The 18,761-nt window shown below is 43.1% G+C and overlaps 1 protein-coding gene across 16 annotated transcripts in view; it reads right to left on the bottom strand.

Annotated features, from left to right (window-relative positions):
• Positions 1-18,761, bottom strand: part of FNBP1 (formin binding protein 1) — a 136,836-nt gene that overhangs the window by 58,287 nt on the left and 59,788 nt on the right. For all 16 annotated transcript variants that reach the window (XM_081594779.1, XM_081594782.1, XM_081594783.1 and 13 more), the window contains exons 3-5: positions 18,020-18,076; positions 17,173-17,320; positions 184-246 (exon numbers count right to left, since the gene is read on the bottom strand). In XM_081594779.1, coding sequence (XP_081450905.1) covers positions 184-246; positions 17,173-17,320; positions 18,020-18,076 — 268 coding nt within the window. The remainder of the gene's footprint in view (positions 1-183; positions 247-17,172; positions 17,321-18,019; positions 18,077-18,761) is intronic.

The raw sequence follows: 18,761 nt of genomic DNA, 5'->3' as shown, positions 1-18,761 counted from the left end.
TTGGGGCTCAGCATTTTACTTCCAGTAATAATCTCTAGAAATCAATTGAATTCAAATTGTAAAAATCTCTAAAGATGTTAGTGTCTCTATTTGTTTTGTACTTACTGTTGATTCAAACTTAAGTTACATTCAGATCAGAAAAATCTATAAAGACATTTCTTGAGCGGTTGGTTTTTCACTTACTGATTCTAGTTGCTTCCAGCATGTCTCTATGTGTTGCTGTGCCTTCCGTCCATCGTGAAAGTGCTGGGGGGGGGGGGGGGCGGCAGAGACACACCCATGATTAGTACCCGGTCTTTCTCATATTAAGACTTGACAAAAAAATTCACCCACTCCAAGGATATTTAAATATTGAATATCTAGCCCATGCACTCCGAAGAAATGTAAGACTTAAAAAATAAATGAGAAATGAAAACAGTAATAAGTCAATAGTCACAGAGTTCCATCTCTGACTTTACCTATAATAATACTGAATGCTAAGAGTTATTTAAGAGTTGCTACTTGTAAAAATGACAGGAATGCTGTATAAAGATGGCAATCAGATCTTTATTTTTAATCGCTTTGAGGTGTCATTCATATACCACACGACTCACCCACTGAAACTGTTCAATGGGTTTTAGTGCAGTCACAAAATAGGCAACTCTCATCACAATCAATTTCAGAACATTTAAAAAAATTTTCTGTCCACACCCCTGCCACCCCACCCTCCCAAGGCATGTGCGATCATAGTTTCTCAACCAGAGATCGAATCTTCACCCCCTGTGTCAGAAGGCAGAGTCCTAACCACTGGATTTCTGGCGAAGTCCCTTGAACATTTTTATCACCTCAGAAGAAATGCTGCACCTCTTAGCTGTCACCCCCCATCTTCCCCAGTCCTAGGCAAACACCATGCCACTTCCGGTCTGTATAGCCTTGCTTATTCTGGATATTTCATACGAATGGAATCGTACAACGTGAAGTCCTTTGTGACTGACATCACGCTTTCAATATTTCATAATGTTCACTTAGCCTAACGTTTCCAATGATCACACCTATCAGTACTTTATTCCTTTTATTGCTGCATGGTATTCTTTTGGGTGACCTGTTCCTAGTTTGGGGCTATTATGAATAATGCTGCTGCAAACACTTGTCTAAGTTTTGGGCGGGTAGATGTTTCTGTAACTTAGATTTTCTTAAACTTAAATTCACCTCCCTGCCATCTGCAAAGGCTCTGCAGGTATGCTCTTGGTGTTGACCATCAGGGACATCACAGAGCCAGACCAAAGTGAGTCTCAAGAATGCGAGGAGATGGCGTCAGAGAAGAAAGAGGCAGCCTGTGCAGAGTTTCGTAGGCTTTTTGTCTGCATGAGCTGGGAAGTCGTGGATGTCATGCAAGAACGTTCCAGTGGGAGTCCCTCTCTAACCCTGGAAATGATGGATACTTGGACCCTGGGGCAGCAGTGCAGGTGTTGACAGAGGCTCAGACTCTGGGTGTCCTTTGATAGGGAAAATCACCAATAAATCAGATCAGATGTGGCCTGTGAGGTACAGAGAGGTCAGAGTGATTCCAAGGATGTTCTGACCTGCATGGACCACGTAGATGAAAGCCCTTGCCCCTGGTTTTGTTAGGCTTGACAGGTTCTGGCAGATCAGAGAGTGGGAATTTCCATCTGCACCATCACGAGGATGCAAAGGGCTGACCAGGTCCTTTGACCAAAGGCCACAGCTCCAGCTGGTCAGAAACCCCACAGCTCATCTCTGAAGTTCCTACAAGACTACCCTGCCCTTTGAGACCCAGGGCCACAGCAACTCCCCGCTGTGATCAGCCCGGGGTGGGGGTGGGGCACCACTCCATCCCTTAGCTCTTCCTGAATCCTCTCGCAAGTGCTAAATGCTCCTTTTGATAAATGACCTTCCTCCGATGACTAGGCGTGAATGTGCTGTCTGTCTCCTGGCCGAGGAGGTAAGCACAGCTGGGAGGGTTGTGTAGTGCAGGAGGGAAGCGAAAGGGTGGCGGGCATGGAGAGGTCCCCTGGGTACTCAGAGCCTTTTCTCTCACCTCATTAGAACCTACGCCTTAGCCCCTTAGCCGCCTTAGCCCCTTAGCCGAGACACACAAGGTAACTGACCCCAGGAGGCCGGCGAGGAGGAGGCAAAAATCAGACTCTTTTTTTTTTCCTTAAAGAACAATGTTCCTTTATAAGGGAATGTTTTCTTGTCTCTTTTCGGAGGTCACGTTTCACCATTAAGTGCCTCTTGACAGCAAGGTTTACCCATCTAGCAATTTTCTTGGTCTGGAGGAGCCCCGTGGGGCTTCGTATTTCGACTCTTATAATAGACAGAGGGATACAACAGAAAAGAGATGGATACGACCAAAAAGGGATGGAGTTGAAGGTAGGCATAAACAAGTAAGAAAGGATGGGCTTTGGGGAGGCGTAAGATGAGCCGAGAGCAGAGTTGAGGAGCTTTGGGGGGGAAGTACAGAACGTGGGCAGGTTTTCCGGAAGCCACAGACGTCACTTTACAGAAGGCGCGTGGGGTGGGGTGGGGGGAGGACCTGGGGAGCCAGAGGAGTGAGGGGTTCGGGAGGGGGTTCAGCTGCGCCCCTCGGCCCCGAGAGTCCCTCATCCCCAAACTGTCCAGAGGACCAGCCCTATTTCCTATGCAGGTCCCTGGTGTCCTACAGTTTGCTGAAAAGCTATCCTCATTTCTCCCCAGTCTTACTTTGAGATCCAAAGACAGGCACAAAAAGAAAACCTTGGCACCCAATTCAGAGCTGGGCTCTAAGCTTCTGCTCCAACTCGACGGCAGCTCTGAAACGAACGTTTTCACAAAACGAAAGCTCCCTCACAGCCAGGGCCGTCCTGACCGAGAGGAAACGCATAAAAACAGCGTGCAGAAGCGACAGACCCTGCACAGCAAAGGTGGGTCGGGCTTTGCCAGCAAAGGGGTCGGCTCTGAAGACCACAGTCCTCCCCAAAAGGTCATGTTTTGGAAGCACGAGGGGATAATTTGATGGAAAACCTACTAGATAGTAAATTCTTCATTTCCAGGTTGAATAATAAATATGCATTTATTTTTCAAGCACAGTGTGGACCTCAGTTTTATTGGTGAGCTTTTTCCCAGGAAGGGCTCCTGTCATAACACTCTCCCCCGCCTCCCCCCGCAACACCTAAACACTTATTCAAGAAGTACACTTGTGATTGCATTTCCTGTGGCTTAAGAGAAAAAAAAAACAACTAAGTGTCACTGATTTTCTTTCTAGTCTTTCTGGCCTAGTATGTGTTCTCCAAAATGGATTTGCCTACAAGACACAAAAGCCCTGTGCTGGCTGGTCCCTTAGGAAACCAATGGATGGAACAAAAGCCCTTCTGATGGTTCGGAGCATCGCATGACCTAAATAGCAGCGGCCCTTTGTAGCCAGCTAGATCTTCCCTCCTTTAATGGCTTTATTTCAACAGTTGCAAAGTTAAACAAACCAACCAGCTTGCCAGATGTGTTTCTTGTTTATTAACAAACAATGGTCAAACATTTCTTCGCTAGGCAGTGAGCAAGTGTGGATCTAAAAAGTGTGCCTCCAAGCTCTAAATAAAGACGAATTGTTCTTGAGAAAAAAGATAATAGGCACTTCTTTTGGAGCCACAGAGTGAAGTCATCACAGCTCTTTGCTCCTATCAGAGGAGAGACAGGAAATGCCATCTCTAGAGACCCAGAAAAAAAAAAAAAGACCGCTCTTTGCTTTCTCCTGTAATAAGATGCTTTAGTTTCTCTTCACACATAATAACAGACCTTTTTAAATGCCTGATGGTATCTGGGTGGCAGCTAAACTTACTTTCAAGTTTTTGGTTGACTCTTAAAAGTATACAGGTAAAATCTATACAAATCAAGTGAGCCTTCAAAAATTTTTCAGAAATTTCCCAGGGACCAGGAGTAGCTGAGATTAAAAAGAAAAAAATCACAGGAAACCTAAAATAGGCAAGCACTAACTCAAAGCAAAATGACAAAGACAAAGCTTTGAAGCAGATTTAACTGTGCTGCAAGAAATCATCCTTAGGCTGAATAGATAAATGGTGAGAATATTTGTTACTCACACACTGCAATTAGGTACAACAGCTACTCATTTTACTATATACATAAAATATTTCATCAATTTTTAAAACTACAATTAAAAAGCAAAATACGGCATTGATGTGAAAAGAGCCACTTCTTAAAAAAAAAAGTGGAAAAAAATAACAGAACAAACACTCAACTAAGGACAGCCAGCCAGCCAGCCATCTGGAATTTTAAATAAAACTCAGATTCTACAGATGAAAACAAAGGAACACAAAAACTTACGGGGAAGAAGAAGGGAGCTTCCAGAAAATATATCTGTGACAAATACGAGAATTTCCAAAAAAAACCTACAGTGTGATGGGCTTGAATATCAGCGGGCTTCTAGTGCCAGCCTGACTCAGGATTAATTAACCTAATGATAAATTGTGTGTGTGGATATTCATGTGGACTGTGTAGGGAAGCTGTGAAGCACCTTCAGACAGGTTCAGGGCAGTTGTCATTTCAGTGAAGCCCAAAACTATAACCCCAGAAACATTTGTGATGGGAATTGACCTGAGCTTTTCTTCAGTAAGACCTATTTCCTCTAAATTCATTTATAACAAAAATACTTTATCAATGGACTTGTTTAAAGTTCCTAAAATGCCTGCCTCCCTGTGTCATGTGCAGTTACTGAACTTCCCCCATAACACTGACTATCTGGGCACTGGGTAGCCCCTACCCCCACCCCAGTCCAGGTCCTGCAGCTCTGGCCAAGTTTCCGTCACCCCCTCTCCTGCTGCTCCCCTCCCCCTGACACCCTCTTATTCTCCTGCTGGCTTTCACTCCCCAGAACTCTCCACAAACACACTATTGGTTTTTTTTGTTCGCATAGGAGGCTCGTGGGATCTTAGTTCCCCAACCAGGGATTGAACTTGGGCCCTGGGAAGTGAAAGCACAGAGTCTATCCACTGGACCTGCAGAGAATTCCCTGCATTCACACTTTTTACCTAGACTCCAGGAGTCTTTTTAAAACTGTTCTTCAAAACAATCCCTTCTTTCACATTCCTCAAGATTCTAATTCCTCTGAAGAATCCCGATTCACTCAGGTTGAAAGGATCTTCAAAGGATCGATAGTAAGCAGCCAATGTCTCAGATTCTTCACGTGATCTCTTCCAAGGGTATGAAACTGTTCTTCCAAACCAAACCAAGGGAAATCATGCTTGACAAGGGTTTTAGATAAACGTGCCAGGTTGATAGGTGAAACTTCAGGGACAGTCATCCTTCCCTGAGCTGAAAAGTTTCAAAGTCTAACTCAAATCATTCGTTCAACAGGTGTTCATTGCACACCCACACATGCAGGGTGCTACACTGCTTGTGAATAAAACAAAGCTTCTTTCCTCGTGGACCAGCAGACACAGCAATAGGAGAAGAGGGTAAGGAACTAGGGAGGGATGGGTGTGGGTGCAGGCAGCGTTTAAGACGGGACGGTCTGGGAGGATGCTAAAACAGAGGCTTGAACAATATACAGGAGCGAACTTTCAAAGTTCTCAGAAACACCCTTCCAAGCAAGCAGTGGGAACAGCTAATGAGGATGCTTTGAAGTGGGAAAGGGCTTGGTGTGTCCAGGGAACAGCGAGATGCCAGTGCAATTAGACTGAGAGGGAGGGTCAGGCAGGAGAAGAAGGCAAGGGCCAGACCGCGGACGGCTTCCCAAGCCCCATGAGCACCGCGGGAAGAAGGGAAGTGACATGGTCTGTTTTGCATTATCGCAAGGTTGTGCTGCCTGCTGTATGGAGAACGTACTGAATGGAAGCAGGAGGGGCAGGGGGCCCAGGGAGGAGGCTGCTGCCCCTGCCCAAGGGGGAGCTGGTGGTGGAGATATGGAGATGGGGAGCCGGACCACGGACCAGGGGGCAGGCCTGGAAGCAGAGACAAATTAAAACCAAAAGGCTTAGGACAGTCCACCAGATGAGAGATGATGAGAGACTGGTTGTGCAGGAAGAGGTGAGAAGTGTCTGGATTCAGAACATTTACTGAAGGTACAGCTGACAGGACCTGACGTTAGCCAGAAGACAGGGCATAACGGAAAAATAAGCCTTGGGTGCCCCACGTTTTTGGCCAGAACAACTGGGTTGAAAAGGACTGCCATTCGGAGACGGCGGGAATTGTAGATAAGAATGCTGTGCTTAGTCACTTAGGCGTGTCCGACTCTCTGTGACCCCGTAGACTGCAGCCCGCCAGGCTCCTCCGTCCATGGGATTCTCCAGGCAAGAATCCTGGCGTGGGTTGCTATTTCCTTCTCCAGGGGATCTTCCCAACCCAGGGATCAAACCCAGGTCTCCTGCATTGCAGGCAGATTCTTTACTGTCTGAGCCACCAGGGAAGTCCAATAGGATAGGACTGGGGCAGGATAAAGGATAAACTCTGGGGATCCACAGTTTGTTTTTGGACAGGCTGAGTGAGCTAGCTGCCTCATCACAGAACTCTGGGACATCCTTGACACTCGTCCTGGGCTCCAGGGCCTCCACTGACAACGATGCTGCGTCAGTGAGTCAGGGGACAGACACACAATATTTGTCAAGGAGTTCTCACAAATTTTAGAAGAAAAAGAAGGTCTCATTCCAACTTATAAGGGGGAAATACGAAGTCGCATTTCGAATTCAGGAAGTCAAGGACAGAACTGAAGCATCCTGATAACTAAGTTTGTTATCCCATAAATGAGAAAATAAAATTTCTTTGCTTCACCAGACCAATGGTTTTGCAGGTGACAGAACCACAGTGGGGACAGGGTCTTAACAGAATGCTGCTATCACGTGTTCTTTGAAAACAAAGAGGACAGAACAAAACAAAATATACCTTCTAGACATACATTAAACCAGGGGCTATTAGTGGGTGTTGTATAAGCATGACTCACAAAAGACCAACTAGTTTTGTAGGGTTTCCTGCTTTTTGAGGGGTTTCCCAGGTGGCTCAGTGGTAAATGAGCAATGTAGGAGATTTGGGTTCCATTCTTGAGTAAGAAAGTTCCCCTGGAGGAAGAAATGGCAACCCACTCTTGCCTGGGAAATCCCATGGACAGAGGAGCCTGGTGGGCTACAGTCTATGGGGTTGCAAAGAGTCAGACACAACTGAGCGACTCAGCATAGTAACATCAGTAAGGAAGAACTAAGTGCTCTTTAGACCCACTGCTCTTTTTCCTGATCATGAAATCTAATATCTGCCTTGCTTTTCTTTCTGCATTTTCTTCCTACAGGTTCTGGCTTTATAACAGAGTATCCACAGCTGAATCTCAACAGGACTGAATAAATCAAAACCAGATTTGCAATTAGCTTGATCACACAGATAAGCTCCTTTTACTTTCTGCTTTCCTTCATGCTAAGTTTTATCTGTTCACTGTCATCTCTTATAAAAACATGTTCTAGGGGGTTCCCTGGTGGCCCAGTGGTTAGGATCCGGTGCTTTCACTGCCGTGGCTGGGGTTCAGTCCCTGGTCAGGGAACTGAGATCCCCCAAGCTGCACGGCAGGGTGCAGCCAAAACAAACGAAAAAAAAAAAACCATGCCCTAGATATATTAGAGTCAGTCTGGGCTGCAGAATTGCCTTACAGGCAATTAAGTTTGTTTTGTAAGTTTTATAAACAGAACCTATCCAACACCTAACTTTAAGAAGAATGCATGACTTTTAGTTATCAATTTTTCAACATCTCTGAAACCTTGGGGAGATTTTTCTTATGGTCATTTCTCAGTAATGTGGGGTCTTGCAAGCATTATCTGAGATTTAGAAAAACTTTAGTGAGTCACTGAAGGCGTTGTATAATTATTTCCTCTAGAACTCTTCAGATAACCATTGCCAAAAAGTGATTCTGCTCCTGGCCAACATTTTGAAATGAAGCATTCTTTCCACCTGCCGGGAGAAATGTAGTTAGAGGTTCCAGTAAATGTTGGCTGGAACCTCCTGATTCCCCTCCTGGAGCTATAAATCTCCATAAATCCCTCATATGTGGTTAATGGTGACCACTGCAGATAACCCTACATAGACTCAGAGGTTGGAGCTGAACTCTGTTCTCTAAAATTATTTAATAACTATAGCCACTAAAATTCTAATTATAAAAACTACATATTTTCAAGACTTCCCAGGTGACAATAGTGGTAAAGAATCCATCTGCCAATGCAGGAGATACAAGAGACTTGGGTTCAATCCCTGGGTTGGGAAGACCCCCTGGAAAAGAAAATGGCAACCCACTCTAGTATTCTTGCCTGGGAAATCCCATGGACAGAAGAACCTGGTGGGTTACAGTCTATGGGGTCACAAAGAGTGACTTCATGGACTGAAAGAGTTGGACAAAACTGAGTGACTGAGCATATACACAGAAGGAAACTTAGAAAAATGAGGATTTTGATTGACAAGGATTTTGAGTTTTTGTTCTTTAATTCAGAGTTTTTGTAAAATTTTGGCAACTAATAAACGAATCACAGTCACTCTACCCAAAAAGAAAGAATAAATAAAAGAAATCGAAGTTTTCATTGCATGTGGTCAGCTTACAGAGATAATGAATATTGCTCTCATTGTAAATTTGTAAAAATCTAGAAAAACCAGCCCAAGCTTCCTGATAGCCCAGAGGTAAAGAATCTGCCTGCAATGCAGGAGATACAGGTTTGATCCCTGGGTCAGGAAGATCCCCTGGAGGTGGAAATGGCAACTTACTCCACTATTCTTGCCTGGAAAATCTCATGGACAGAGGAACCTGGTGGGCTCCAGTCTGTGGGGTTGCAAAGAGTTGGACATGACTGAGCATTCACTCATTCACTCACTCATGAAAAGCAAGCCAGTATAAAATTTCCAGATTTTACACATTAAAATTCATCATGCTTCCTTCAGTTCAGTTCAGTTCAGTCACTCAGTCGTGTCCGACTCTTTGCGACCCCATGAACTGCTGCACGCCAGGCCTCCCTGTCCATCACCAACTCCCGGAGTTTACTCAAACTCATGTTCATCGAGTCAGTGATGCCATCCAGCCATCTCATCCTCTGTCGTCCCCTTCTTCTCCTGCCCGCAATCCTTCCCAGCATCAGGATCTTTTCCAGTGAGTAAACTCTTCGCATGAGGTGGCCAAAGTATTGGAGTTTCAGCTTCAACATCAGTCCTTCCAATGAACACCCAGGACTGATCGCCTTTAGGATGGACTGGTTGGATCACCTTGCAGTCCAAGGGACTCTCAAGAGTCTTCTCCAACACCACAGTCCAAAAGCATCAATTCTTCGGTGCTCAGCTTTCTTCACAGTCCAACTCTCACATCCATACATGACTACTGGAAAAACCATAGCCTTGACTAGACGGACCTTTGTTGACAAAGTAATGTCTCTGCTTTTTAATATGCTGTCTAGGTTGGTCATAACTGTCCTTCCAAGGAGTAAGCATCTTTTAATTTCATGGCTGCAATCACCATCTGCAGTGATTTTGGAGCCCAGAAAAATAAAGTCTAACACTGTTTCCCCATCTATTCCCCATGAAGTGATGGGACCAGATGTCATGATCTTAGTTTTCTGAACGTTGAGCTTTAAGCAACTTTTTCACTCTCCTCTTTCACTTTCATCAAGAGGCTTTTTAGTTCTTCTTCGCGTTCTGCCATAAGGGTGGTGTCATCTGCATATCTGAAGTTATTGATATTTCTCCCGGCAATCTTGATTCCAGCTTGTGCTTCCTCCATACCAGCGTTTCTCATGATGTACTCTGTATATAAGTTAAATAAGCAAGGTTACAATATACAGCCTTGACATACTCCTTTTCCTATTTGGAACCAGTCTGTTGTTCCATGTCCAGTTCTAACTGTTGCTTCCTGATCTGCATACAGGTTTCTCAAGAGGCAGGTCAGGTGGTCTGGTATGTCCATCTCTTGAAGAATTTTCCATAGTTTATTGTGATCCACACAGTCAAAGGCTTTGGCATAGTCAATAAGCAGAAATAGATGTTTGTCTGGAATTCTCTTGCTTTTTCGATGATCCAGTGGATGTTGGCAATTTGATCTCTGGTTCCTCTGCCTTTTCTAAAACCAGCTTGAGCGTCTGGAAGTTCACGGTTCACGTATTGCTGAAGCCTGGCTTGGAGAATTTTGAGCATTACTTTACTAGCGTGTGAGATGAGTGCAATTGTGCAGTAGTTTGAGCATTTTTTGGCATTGCCTTTCTTTGGGATTGGAATGAAAACTGACCTTTTCCAGTCCTGTGGCCACTGCTGAGTTTTCCAAATTTGCTGCACATAATGCTGCCTTAGAAAGAACTATTGATTTCCCCAGTTATTTCTACCCATGATCATTGAACACCAGTAAATCCCAGACACTGGCACAGAATCAGATGTGTTAATTTATCTTTGAGAATAAAAGACTGAATGAGAAGCAAAGGAAACAGTCACTGTATTTTTTTACTTATACTCACTCCAAGGGCAGGCTACTGATTCCATTACCTCTAAAGAGAAGGTGAGCATCTTGCCAAAACTACAGTTGCTATAAGTGGAGCTCATTAGGTGAAGAAATTGAGTCCCTGCTCCTCTCAGGCTCCCAGAAGTGTTGATGCTCCCTAATGAGGACTGCTGCTGGCTCAAACACTAGGCAGGAAAGAACCTAAATGGCTGTGCTCTTGCAAATGGCAAGTCAAAGCTCTCTTTTAAAGAATTTACTTTCACAAAATCAACACGTTTTCGTCAAAACAAACAAATCCCTTTTTTTTGTGTCAGGACAGACAGTGGTTATTCATAATACTAGGTGAGTGAGCTCCCTACAGAACAAAGCATGTATGGAAACTGCTGCATAAAAATCATATTTCCTCAAGTCTACAAATAACAAATGGAAGAGAGAGTAGGGAGAAAAGGGAACCCTCCTACACTGCTGATGAGAATGTAAGTTGGTGCAACCATCATGGAGAACAGTATGGAGGTTGCTTAATCTAAAAATAGAGTTGTCATATGATCCCGGGGCTTCCCTGGTAGCTCAGATGGTAATGAATCTGCCTGCAATGTAGGAGACCTGGGTTCAACCTCTAGGTTGGGAAGATCCCCTGGAAGAGGGCATGGCAACCCACTCCAGTATTCTAGCCTGGAGAATCTCCATGGACAGAGGAGCTTGGTAGACTATAGTCCATGGGGTCCCAAAGAGTCAGACACGACTGTACAATTAAGCACAGCACAGCACATAAGATCCTGCAATTTCACTTGTGGGTATATATCCAGAAAAAACTAGAATTCAAAGAGATACCTGTACCCCAGTGTTCATAGCAGTGCTATTCACAAGAGCCAAGACATGGAAACCTAAACGTCCATCAACAGAACAATAGATAAGGAAGATATGGTACACATATATAAAGGAATACTACTCAGCCTTAAAAAAAGAACAAAGTAATGCCATTTGCAGCAATACGATGGGCCCAGAGATACCATATGGTATGAGTTCTATGTTGAATGTAAAATATGGCACAAATGAAGTTATCCTCAAAACAGAAACAGACTCATAGACATGAAAATAAGACTTGTGGTTGCCAACAGGGAGCAGGGGAGGGAGAGGAATGGACTGGGATTTGGGGGTTGGTCGATGCGAACTATTACATTTAGAATGGATAAACAACAAGGTCCTACTGTACAGCAAAGGGAGCTGCATCCAATCTCCAGGGATACACTATAATGGAAAAGAATATTTTAAAAGAATGTCTATACTGTATAACTGAGTCACTTTGTTGTACAACAGAGATAGGAACAACATTGTAAATCAACCATGTTTTGATTAAAAAATGAAATAAATTTTAAAAAATCATCTTTTCTCCTAAAAACATGAACAGTGAGCATCATTCTACCTTACAGTTGGAGATTTTTTTAAATTAATTTTTTGAAACTTAGTTGTACACTTTTTTAATTTAAAAAAATTTTTTTGGCCACGCAGCGTGTGGGATCCTAGTTTCTGCTCTACAGCTTTAGTGAATCGGTTGTAGCTTTAAGACTTCAAGATTTTGCTTAAGATTAGACAGCTCACTTGTGAGATATGGCCCCAGAGGCAAGGAGAATGTCCATATCTCCCACTACTCTCATCTCTCACACTACCAGCATGCATGCTGTTGCCTCAGCCGTGTCCAACTCTTTGCAACGCTATGGATTGGCACCTGCCAGGCTTCTCTGTCCATGGGATTCTCCAGGCAAGAATACTGGAGTGGATTGCTGTGTCCTCCTCCAGGGGATCTTTCCAACTCAGGGAGCGAACCCATGTCTGTTACATCTAACCTGCATTGGCAGGCAGGTTCTTCCACTTCCTTTCAAATCCATCCAAAGAAGGAAGGAAACCTCATCTTTTGCATAGTGAGTCATTTCTCACCTTGTTAGAGATTCATGTGTTCAAACATAGAAAAATCTAGAAGAAAAATGATTTTCCACTGGTACTGGAAATACTCTCTATCGGGAGTAACGAGATCCAGCAGTAATCCTGTAAATTCTAAATTGTCCCTTTGGGCAGGGAGGAACTCGCCACTGTATTAAGTGGCTCAGAAGGTATTAGGCTGACAGTTAAGAATGGTACTTCAGCAGGACAGTATTTCTAGTCAGCCACGAGAAACAGTAGCTTGACCTAAAATTTTAAAAGCAGCTTGTTTTCAATGCCATCTGCCAAGTCAACATTTTTAGAAAGGTCCTTTTAAATGCACTGGACAATACCTTTATGACACATGGTCTCGAGGAGACCTGTAGATGCTCCTGTTTTCTGTAATAAACCCTGATCAAACCCTTTCTCTGGAGTAGGAAGGAGATTCTGTATTGAGAAGCAGAAGGACCTGATGGGAGGTACCGGATATGCAGTGCCTACGCATCAATACCAGTGAGGTTCTAGGTGGTTGTTGGTACCTGTGTTGTTGTGACCCTCCCTGCAACTCTGGAAGGTGGTTTATTACATTCAGCCTCAGTTACAGATTCAGAACTGGTTGGTCAGAGAGTTTTATATCCTGACTAAGGTTTCCTAGCTAGTGAGGCTGTCGGAGTCCTAAGCAGGTTTGTTGACTGCAGACCCTGAGTCCCTTCCTCGCCTCCCCGACCACCGGGAGCTGAGGCTCTCCGGACAGACTTCTGATTCAGGCTCTCCTCTCCTCTCCTCCCAGGAAGATCTGAAGTTCACTGTCAGCTCTTCACGGTCCTGCAGCGAAGCGGCAACTGGATTTGATCCCAGAAGAGCTAGATCCGAGCTCTACCTCTCTTGGGGTCCTTCTGCTGATAATTACCGTCAACAGAAAGTGGAAGCGATAGCAGTCCACTGTGGTTTTGAGAATCATCCTTAAGAAAATTAGATCACTTACTAAGAAAAGTCAGCGTAACCAAAAGTGAAAGGTCACAAGGAGAAAGACTGCTTAGTACGAGAGGATCTCATGGAGCCCTTTCTACAGCCCTTTCTATGCCACGGAGACCTTCATATCTGTCAATCTGGCATCCTTGGATGTAAGCTCAAGAAAATAAACTCAGTGGGAATAAGAGCATGTATGTGAACAACCACTGCCCAGAGAGGCGGGCTGACTGGGGACAAAATGTGAGGAAGACGATGAGCAAAACGTAAAACAGCCCACCCCTCCTCCTCATCAGTTATTATCACCTATAAAAACGAACACTTGAGGTCAAATGATTAAATATCCAATATTATCAAAATAATTTTCGATATTAGAGCATCAACATACTGCCATATCATGCATTCAAAATAATGGTGACTATCACCATGTAATAAAGCAAAAAATAAGTTTATAACTCATTATATTAAAACACTGCAAATGTACATGTATTTATTGATATTCTTTCTAGAATTTTAAAAAGTTTCAGTTTCCTAAATTTTTATCTGAATAGAATTACAAAAGGCTTTAAGAGAGTATGTTGTTTACATCTCCTCCCAACAGAACATCTGACTCAGAGAGATGTAATTCTCCCTAAAATAAAAGGAATGCTATGTATTGCAAGATATCATTTAATGTGTGTCTGTACTACCTATCATTTACTCATTAAATCACTATAATTTTTGATTAAAGAAGGAAAAGAATTCAAAGCACAGATATGACACACTGTAAAAAAGACATATGATTAACAGTGAGTAAATTAAACAAAAGGATGCAGTCATAAGACAACATAGAAATACAGGATCCCCAACTAGTAAAGTCTGAGAACTAGACTATGTCGAAGATGGCTGCTTCTACTTCTCAATTCTTTCTTTCACTCCAAGAGTATTGATCGAGAGCCCGACACTCATCACTCTTTCAGGGGCTGAGAATGGAACAGTAGACAAGAAAATTTTTGCCCTTGTGGAGCTTCCAGTGTGGGGTGAACGAGAAAGAAACAAGTAAATACCTAAAATGTTAGATGCTGTTACGGCTAAAGAAGGCAAGAGGAGAAGGGGGTGGCAGAGGATGAGATGGTTCGATAGCATCACCAACTCAATGGACTTGAGTTTGAGCAAACTCTGGGAGATGGTGAAGGACAGGGAAGCCTGGCGTGATGCAGTTCACAGGGCCGCAAAGAGCCGGACACAACTTAGCGACTGGACAACAACGACAACATAATGTTATTTACATGAAAATGCAAATATGAGAATCTATCTGAGCTTTGCTTTAGTACAACAAGTTAAGTGACTGAACAACAACAGCTAAAGAAAAATAAATAAATAAAGCAGAGAGAAGTAGCATAAATGAGGTGGAGAAGGTGGGAGGACCTTGTAACTTTTTAAAAGTATTTATTTATTTGGTGGTACCGGGTCTTAGTTGTGGCATGTGGGATCTTTAGTTGTAGCACAACATTTTAGTTATGGCACATGAGATCTAGTGCCCTGACTCGGATGGAACCTGGGCCCCTGCACTGGGAGTGCAGAGTCTTAGCCATTGGACCACCAGGGAAGTCCCTATAGTCTTAAATAAGATAGACAAGACAGACTTGAATGAGAAGCTGATATTCCTGAGAAAGAAGTCGGGAAATGGGCTCTGCAGATACCTAGGGAAAAGTTTTACCAAGGCAAGAAAATGCAGTGCAAAGGCCCTGGGTCAGCATCACAGAGGGCATGGGTGAGGGGGGAGCGAGGAGAGCAGAGAGCAGCGAGAGGCCATGTGGTTGGAGGGGAGGCATTTAAAAAAGGGACAGGAGGCCAAGTCACGTGGACTTCACATTTCATGATTCACTCCAGAAAAGAGAACGAATATATCCTACTAAGGTAAATGCATGGGGTTTTTACTTAGGGTGTTGGCTAAAATGCTAAACTGTATGAGTGAAGGAAGGTCAGTAAGAGACACAAGGCACTGACCAAAGGAACCAAGAAGAAGAAGGTATTTAACATAAACTTTGCAAGGTCGAGGGGAATTCTGGACCCGGGGAAGCAGTCCAATATCGTATCCAGATTTACTGTGTTTATTTTATGACTGTACGAGGGATTTTGCTTCATTCCAAACCTTAGCATTCTGTTTGGCTGCTTCCTTGCTGTCATATAAAAGTTCCCCTTTCGTGAACAGTCTATAGAGCCTGTCATCCTACTGGAGCTCTGGCGCAAGGCTTCTCAGCCAAGACGGACATTTTGGGTCGGGTAATTCTTTGTTGTGGAGGCTTGTCCTGTGCATTATGGGATGTTAACAGCACTTCTGGATTCTATCCACCAGATGCCAGCAGCAACCCCCACCCCCTCCTATAATAACCCAAACAACCAAAAACATCTCCAGACATTGACAAATATTTGCTGGGGTGCGTAGAAAAAGCTGTGACTTCATGGGAATCACCGCTCTAATGTGAACAGACAAAAACTTCATCTCAATTTATTAACTTTGTTCCAAACACCTTCCTGCCTCAGGGCCTTTGCACGGCTGTTCTCGCTGCTGAATCTTTGACCCAGGTGGCTCGTACTTGTCCCTCAAGCCCTCTGGGGAACTTTCCCCTGATCTGGAGCATGAGCATGTCAGGTGTTCCCACTATGTGTTGATTTGTATATATATATTTGTACTTTGTTGAGACTATCACAATTGCAATTAAATAATTATTTTGGTCATTATTATTTAATGTCTCCTCCATTTCAGCAAAAACTCTATCAATCTTATTGGTTCATAAATCTCCAGAGCACTCAAAGAAGGACTCAAACTTATACAGAAAAGCATTTTGTTGTTGTGGTTCAGTTTCTCAGTTGTGTCTGACTGTGACCCTACAGACCGCAGCACACCAGGCTCCTTTGTCCTTCACTATCTCCCAGAGTTTGCTCAGATTCATGTCCACTGAGTCAGTGATGCCTCGGCCGCCCCCTTCTCCTGTGGCCTTCAATCTTTCCCAGGATCAGGGTCTTTTCCAACGAGTCGACTCTTTGCATCAGAAAAGCATGTCACTGGCCAACTTTGGTATTTTATTACAACAAATTATTACGTGCCTCATAGGCAATCAAAGTACAATGATTACAGACCATGGCTTAATGATACATCTCTTTGGTCAAAATCTTGACTATGAATATACCTTACTCGAGGGTACATTTTTCCCTTTTGTTAACAATAAAAGTCATGAAAAGACTGTAATGGTGATGAGAGGAACAAAAAGGCCCTTTATTAGATGACAATGAATAAGCCAGGCTGTAACTGAGGCCATCTTTCTGGCTCTTTTGAACTCCTCATAAGCATTTATTTTAATACAATTTATTCCACACAGCAGACACCATATTACATTGCTTACTCTTGTATGTCCCAGAACCTCAAATATATTTAAATTCATCATAAGAGGTTAGTATTCTGGGTCCCACAAATGAGTTGCAGAGTATATAATGGACCTTTGAAATCATACGTAAAGACCTAGAAACACTTCCTAGGAATAGGTCCGGAATTTTTATATGCTTCTCAAAGGTGTCAGTTTAAGACCCACTGTCTCATGTGATTTCGTTTAACTTCAAAACTTCTTGGGAGGGACTTGCCTGGCAGTCCAGTGGTTAAGACTCTGCACTTCCAATGCAGGAGACACAGGTTTGATTCCTGGTTGGGGAACTAAGATCCCACATGCCTAGCGGCATGGTCAAAAAATAAATAAAATAGCTAAGCAACAAGGATTTATTGTATAGTACAGGAAACCATAAAAACAAACAAACAAAAACTTTGAGGGATAGTCCCATCATCTTTGCTCCACCTCTTACGAAGAAAAACAAATTTTAGTTACCGATTTCCTCTCCTGCTTCAGTTCCTGGACGTAGCGAGATAACTCTACAATGATCTGAGAGGTCATATTCTCGGAGATGACTTCATGCTGCCCAGCATAATCGTTCATTTCATTCAGGGTGGAAAGGAAGGCTTTGCAAGCCGTATACCTACAGAACAGAACACACACCACTCCTTTTCAAACAGGGCACATCCTTTCTCACGTGGCTTCCCGCCAGCGAAAGAGTAATTAACATTACTATCAGGGTAATGTGCCTCCAGCTCCCACAGGGTCTTGACAAATTCATCACACATCAGGGTGTTCTCATCAAAATGGCGCAGAATTAATTACAACTGAAAGATTTTTCATTCTGTGAAGCCAAATTGCTCTACATCAGGCAACATTTGGTTTTGTTAATAGTCCAGGTAAAACCCAAAATACGTATACCTACTATATGTACTAATGTCATGGATATTTAGATCTAAATTAGAGACGATACTTTTGGGCTATTCATGTTAAGATGTCTTAACTGCTGTCTGAAATGGACATATTTCCTGGATGAATGAGATGCCTGATACTATCAAGATGTAGAGTGCACAGTCCATCTACACTTCCTGTATTTGCTTATAGGCTAAGCTTTTCCTAATTACCTTAATTGAAACAATCTGGACGAGGTCTAGTGCCTCTATAAGAAAAGTTACTTGTGTAAGTTTTTATTGTCTTTCCCCCAATTTAAAAATTGACACAAATATGAATGAGGAGTGCAATTTGTTTTTGTAGATATACTGTATCTGCAGAATATATGTAGATTTCCTTTATAATCATCACCAAGGACATACACATACATAACAATCAATGGTAAACACACCTGTGTTCTTCTTCCTCCTTCGAGTTCTTTTTAGGTTGGTATTTCCTTGAAAGATTCCTAAAACAAAAAGGCAGACGTGTCACCTTATACAGAAAGATAATTGAGAAATCAAGGATAAAAGATGAAGCTAGTGTTTTTGTTTACAAGTTAAAAAGTCACAAAATGTCCACAGCTGAAATCCATTTATTTCCTTTCATCTTTCAATGTGAAAGACTTGCATAAGTTTGACTTTTTAAGCTAAAGATAGAGCACATAAGAATAGACACGGTCACCAGCTGGTCACTTACCTGGATGTTAAGACCTGACATTACTTAACCAGAGAGGGCAGACCATGGGTTTCTATGCAGTGGCTTTTATTTACAGCATTGAGCTGGGGCAGTTTTTCTTACCAGGTCACCATCCCGTACACTCATCCTCAGTCAAGCATTATTGCTCTAAATACAAGGCAAACATACGAACTGGGTCCGAATGTTTAAAATTAAAATTCAAAGGGCATGTTTTCAAGTCTGTGTGGCTTCTCTTTCAAAGAGCTAATGAAAACCACTTGTGTGAATAAGTCTCCTTGAAGGAAGTAGAAACAATATTTGGAGGGATGTTTATGCTAAGACATTTAACTAGGAGAACTTTTAACCTGTGTAGCAGGCTCACAGTGAACACACTCAGAGTAGCCAAAATTGCTCTAATCTCTCTTCTTAATCCCACCTCCAGGTCAAGAATCCAAATACTCCCCTCTACATTCTGC

This window comes from Giraffa tippelskirchi, chromosome 4 (assembly GCF_054371585.1).
Source record: "Giraffa tippelskirchi isolate mGirTip1 chromosome 4, T2T-mGirTip1v1.2.pri, whole genome shotgun sequence".
Classification (NCBI taxonomy): Eukaryota; Metazoa; Chordata; class Mammalia; order Artiodactyla; family Giraffidae; genus Giraffa; species Giraffa tippelskirchi.
Note: the sequence above shows the minus strand (reverse complement) of the source record. Positions and strands in the feature narration are given on the sequence as shown.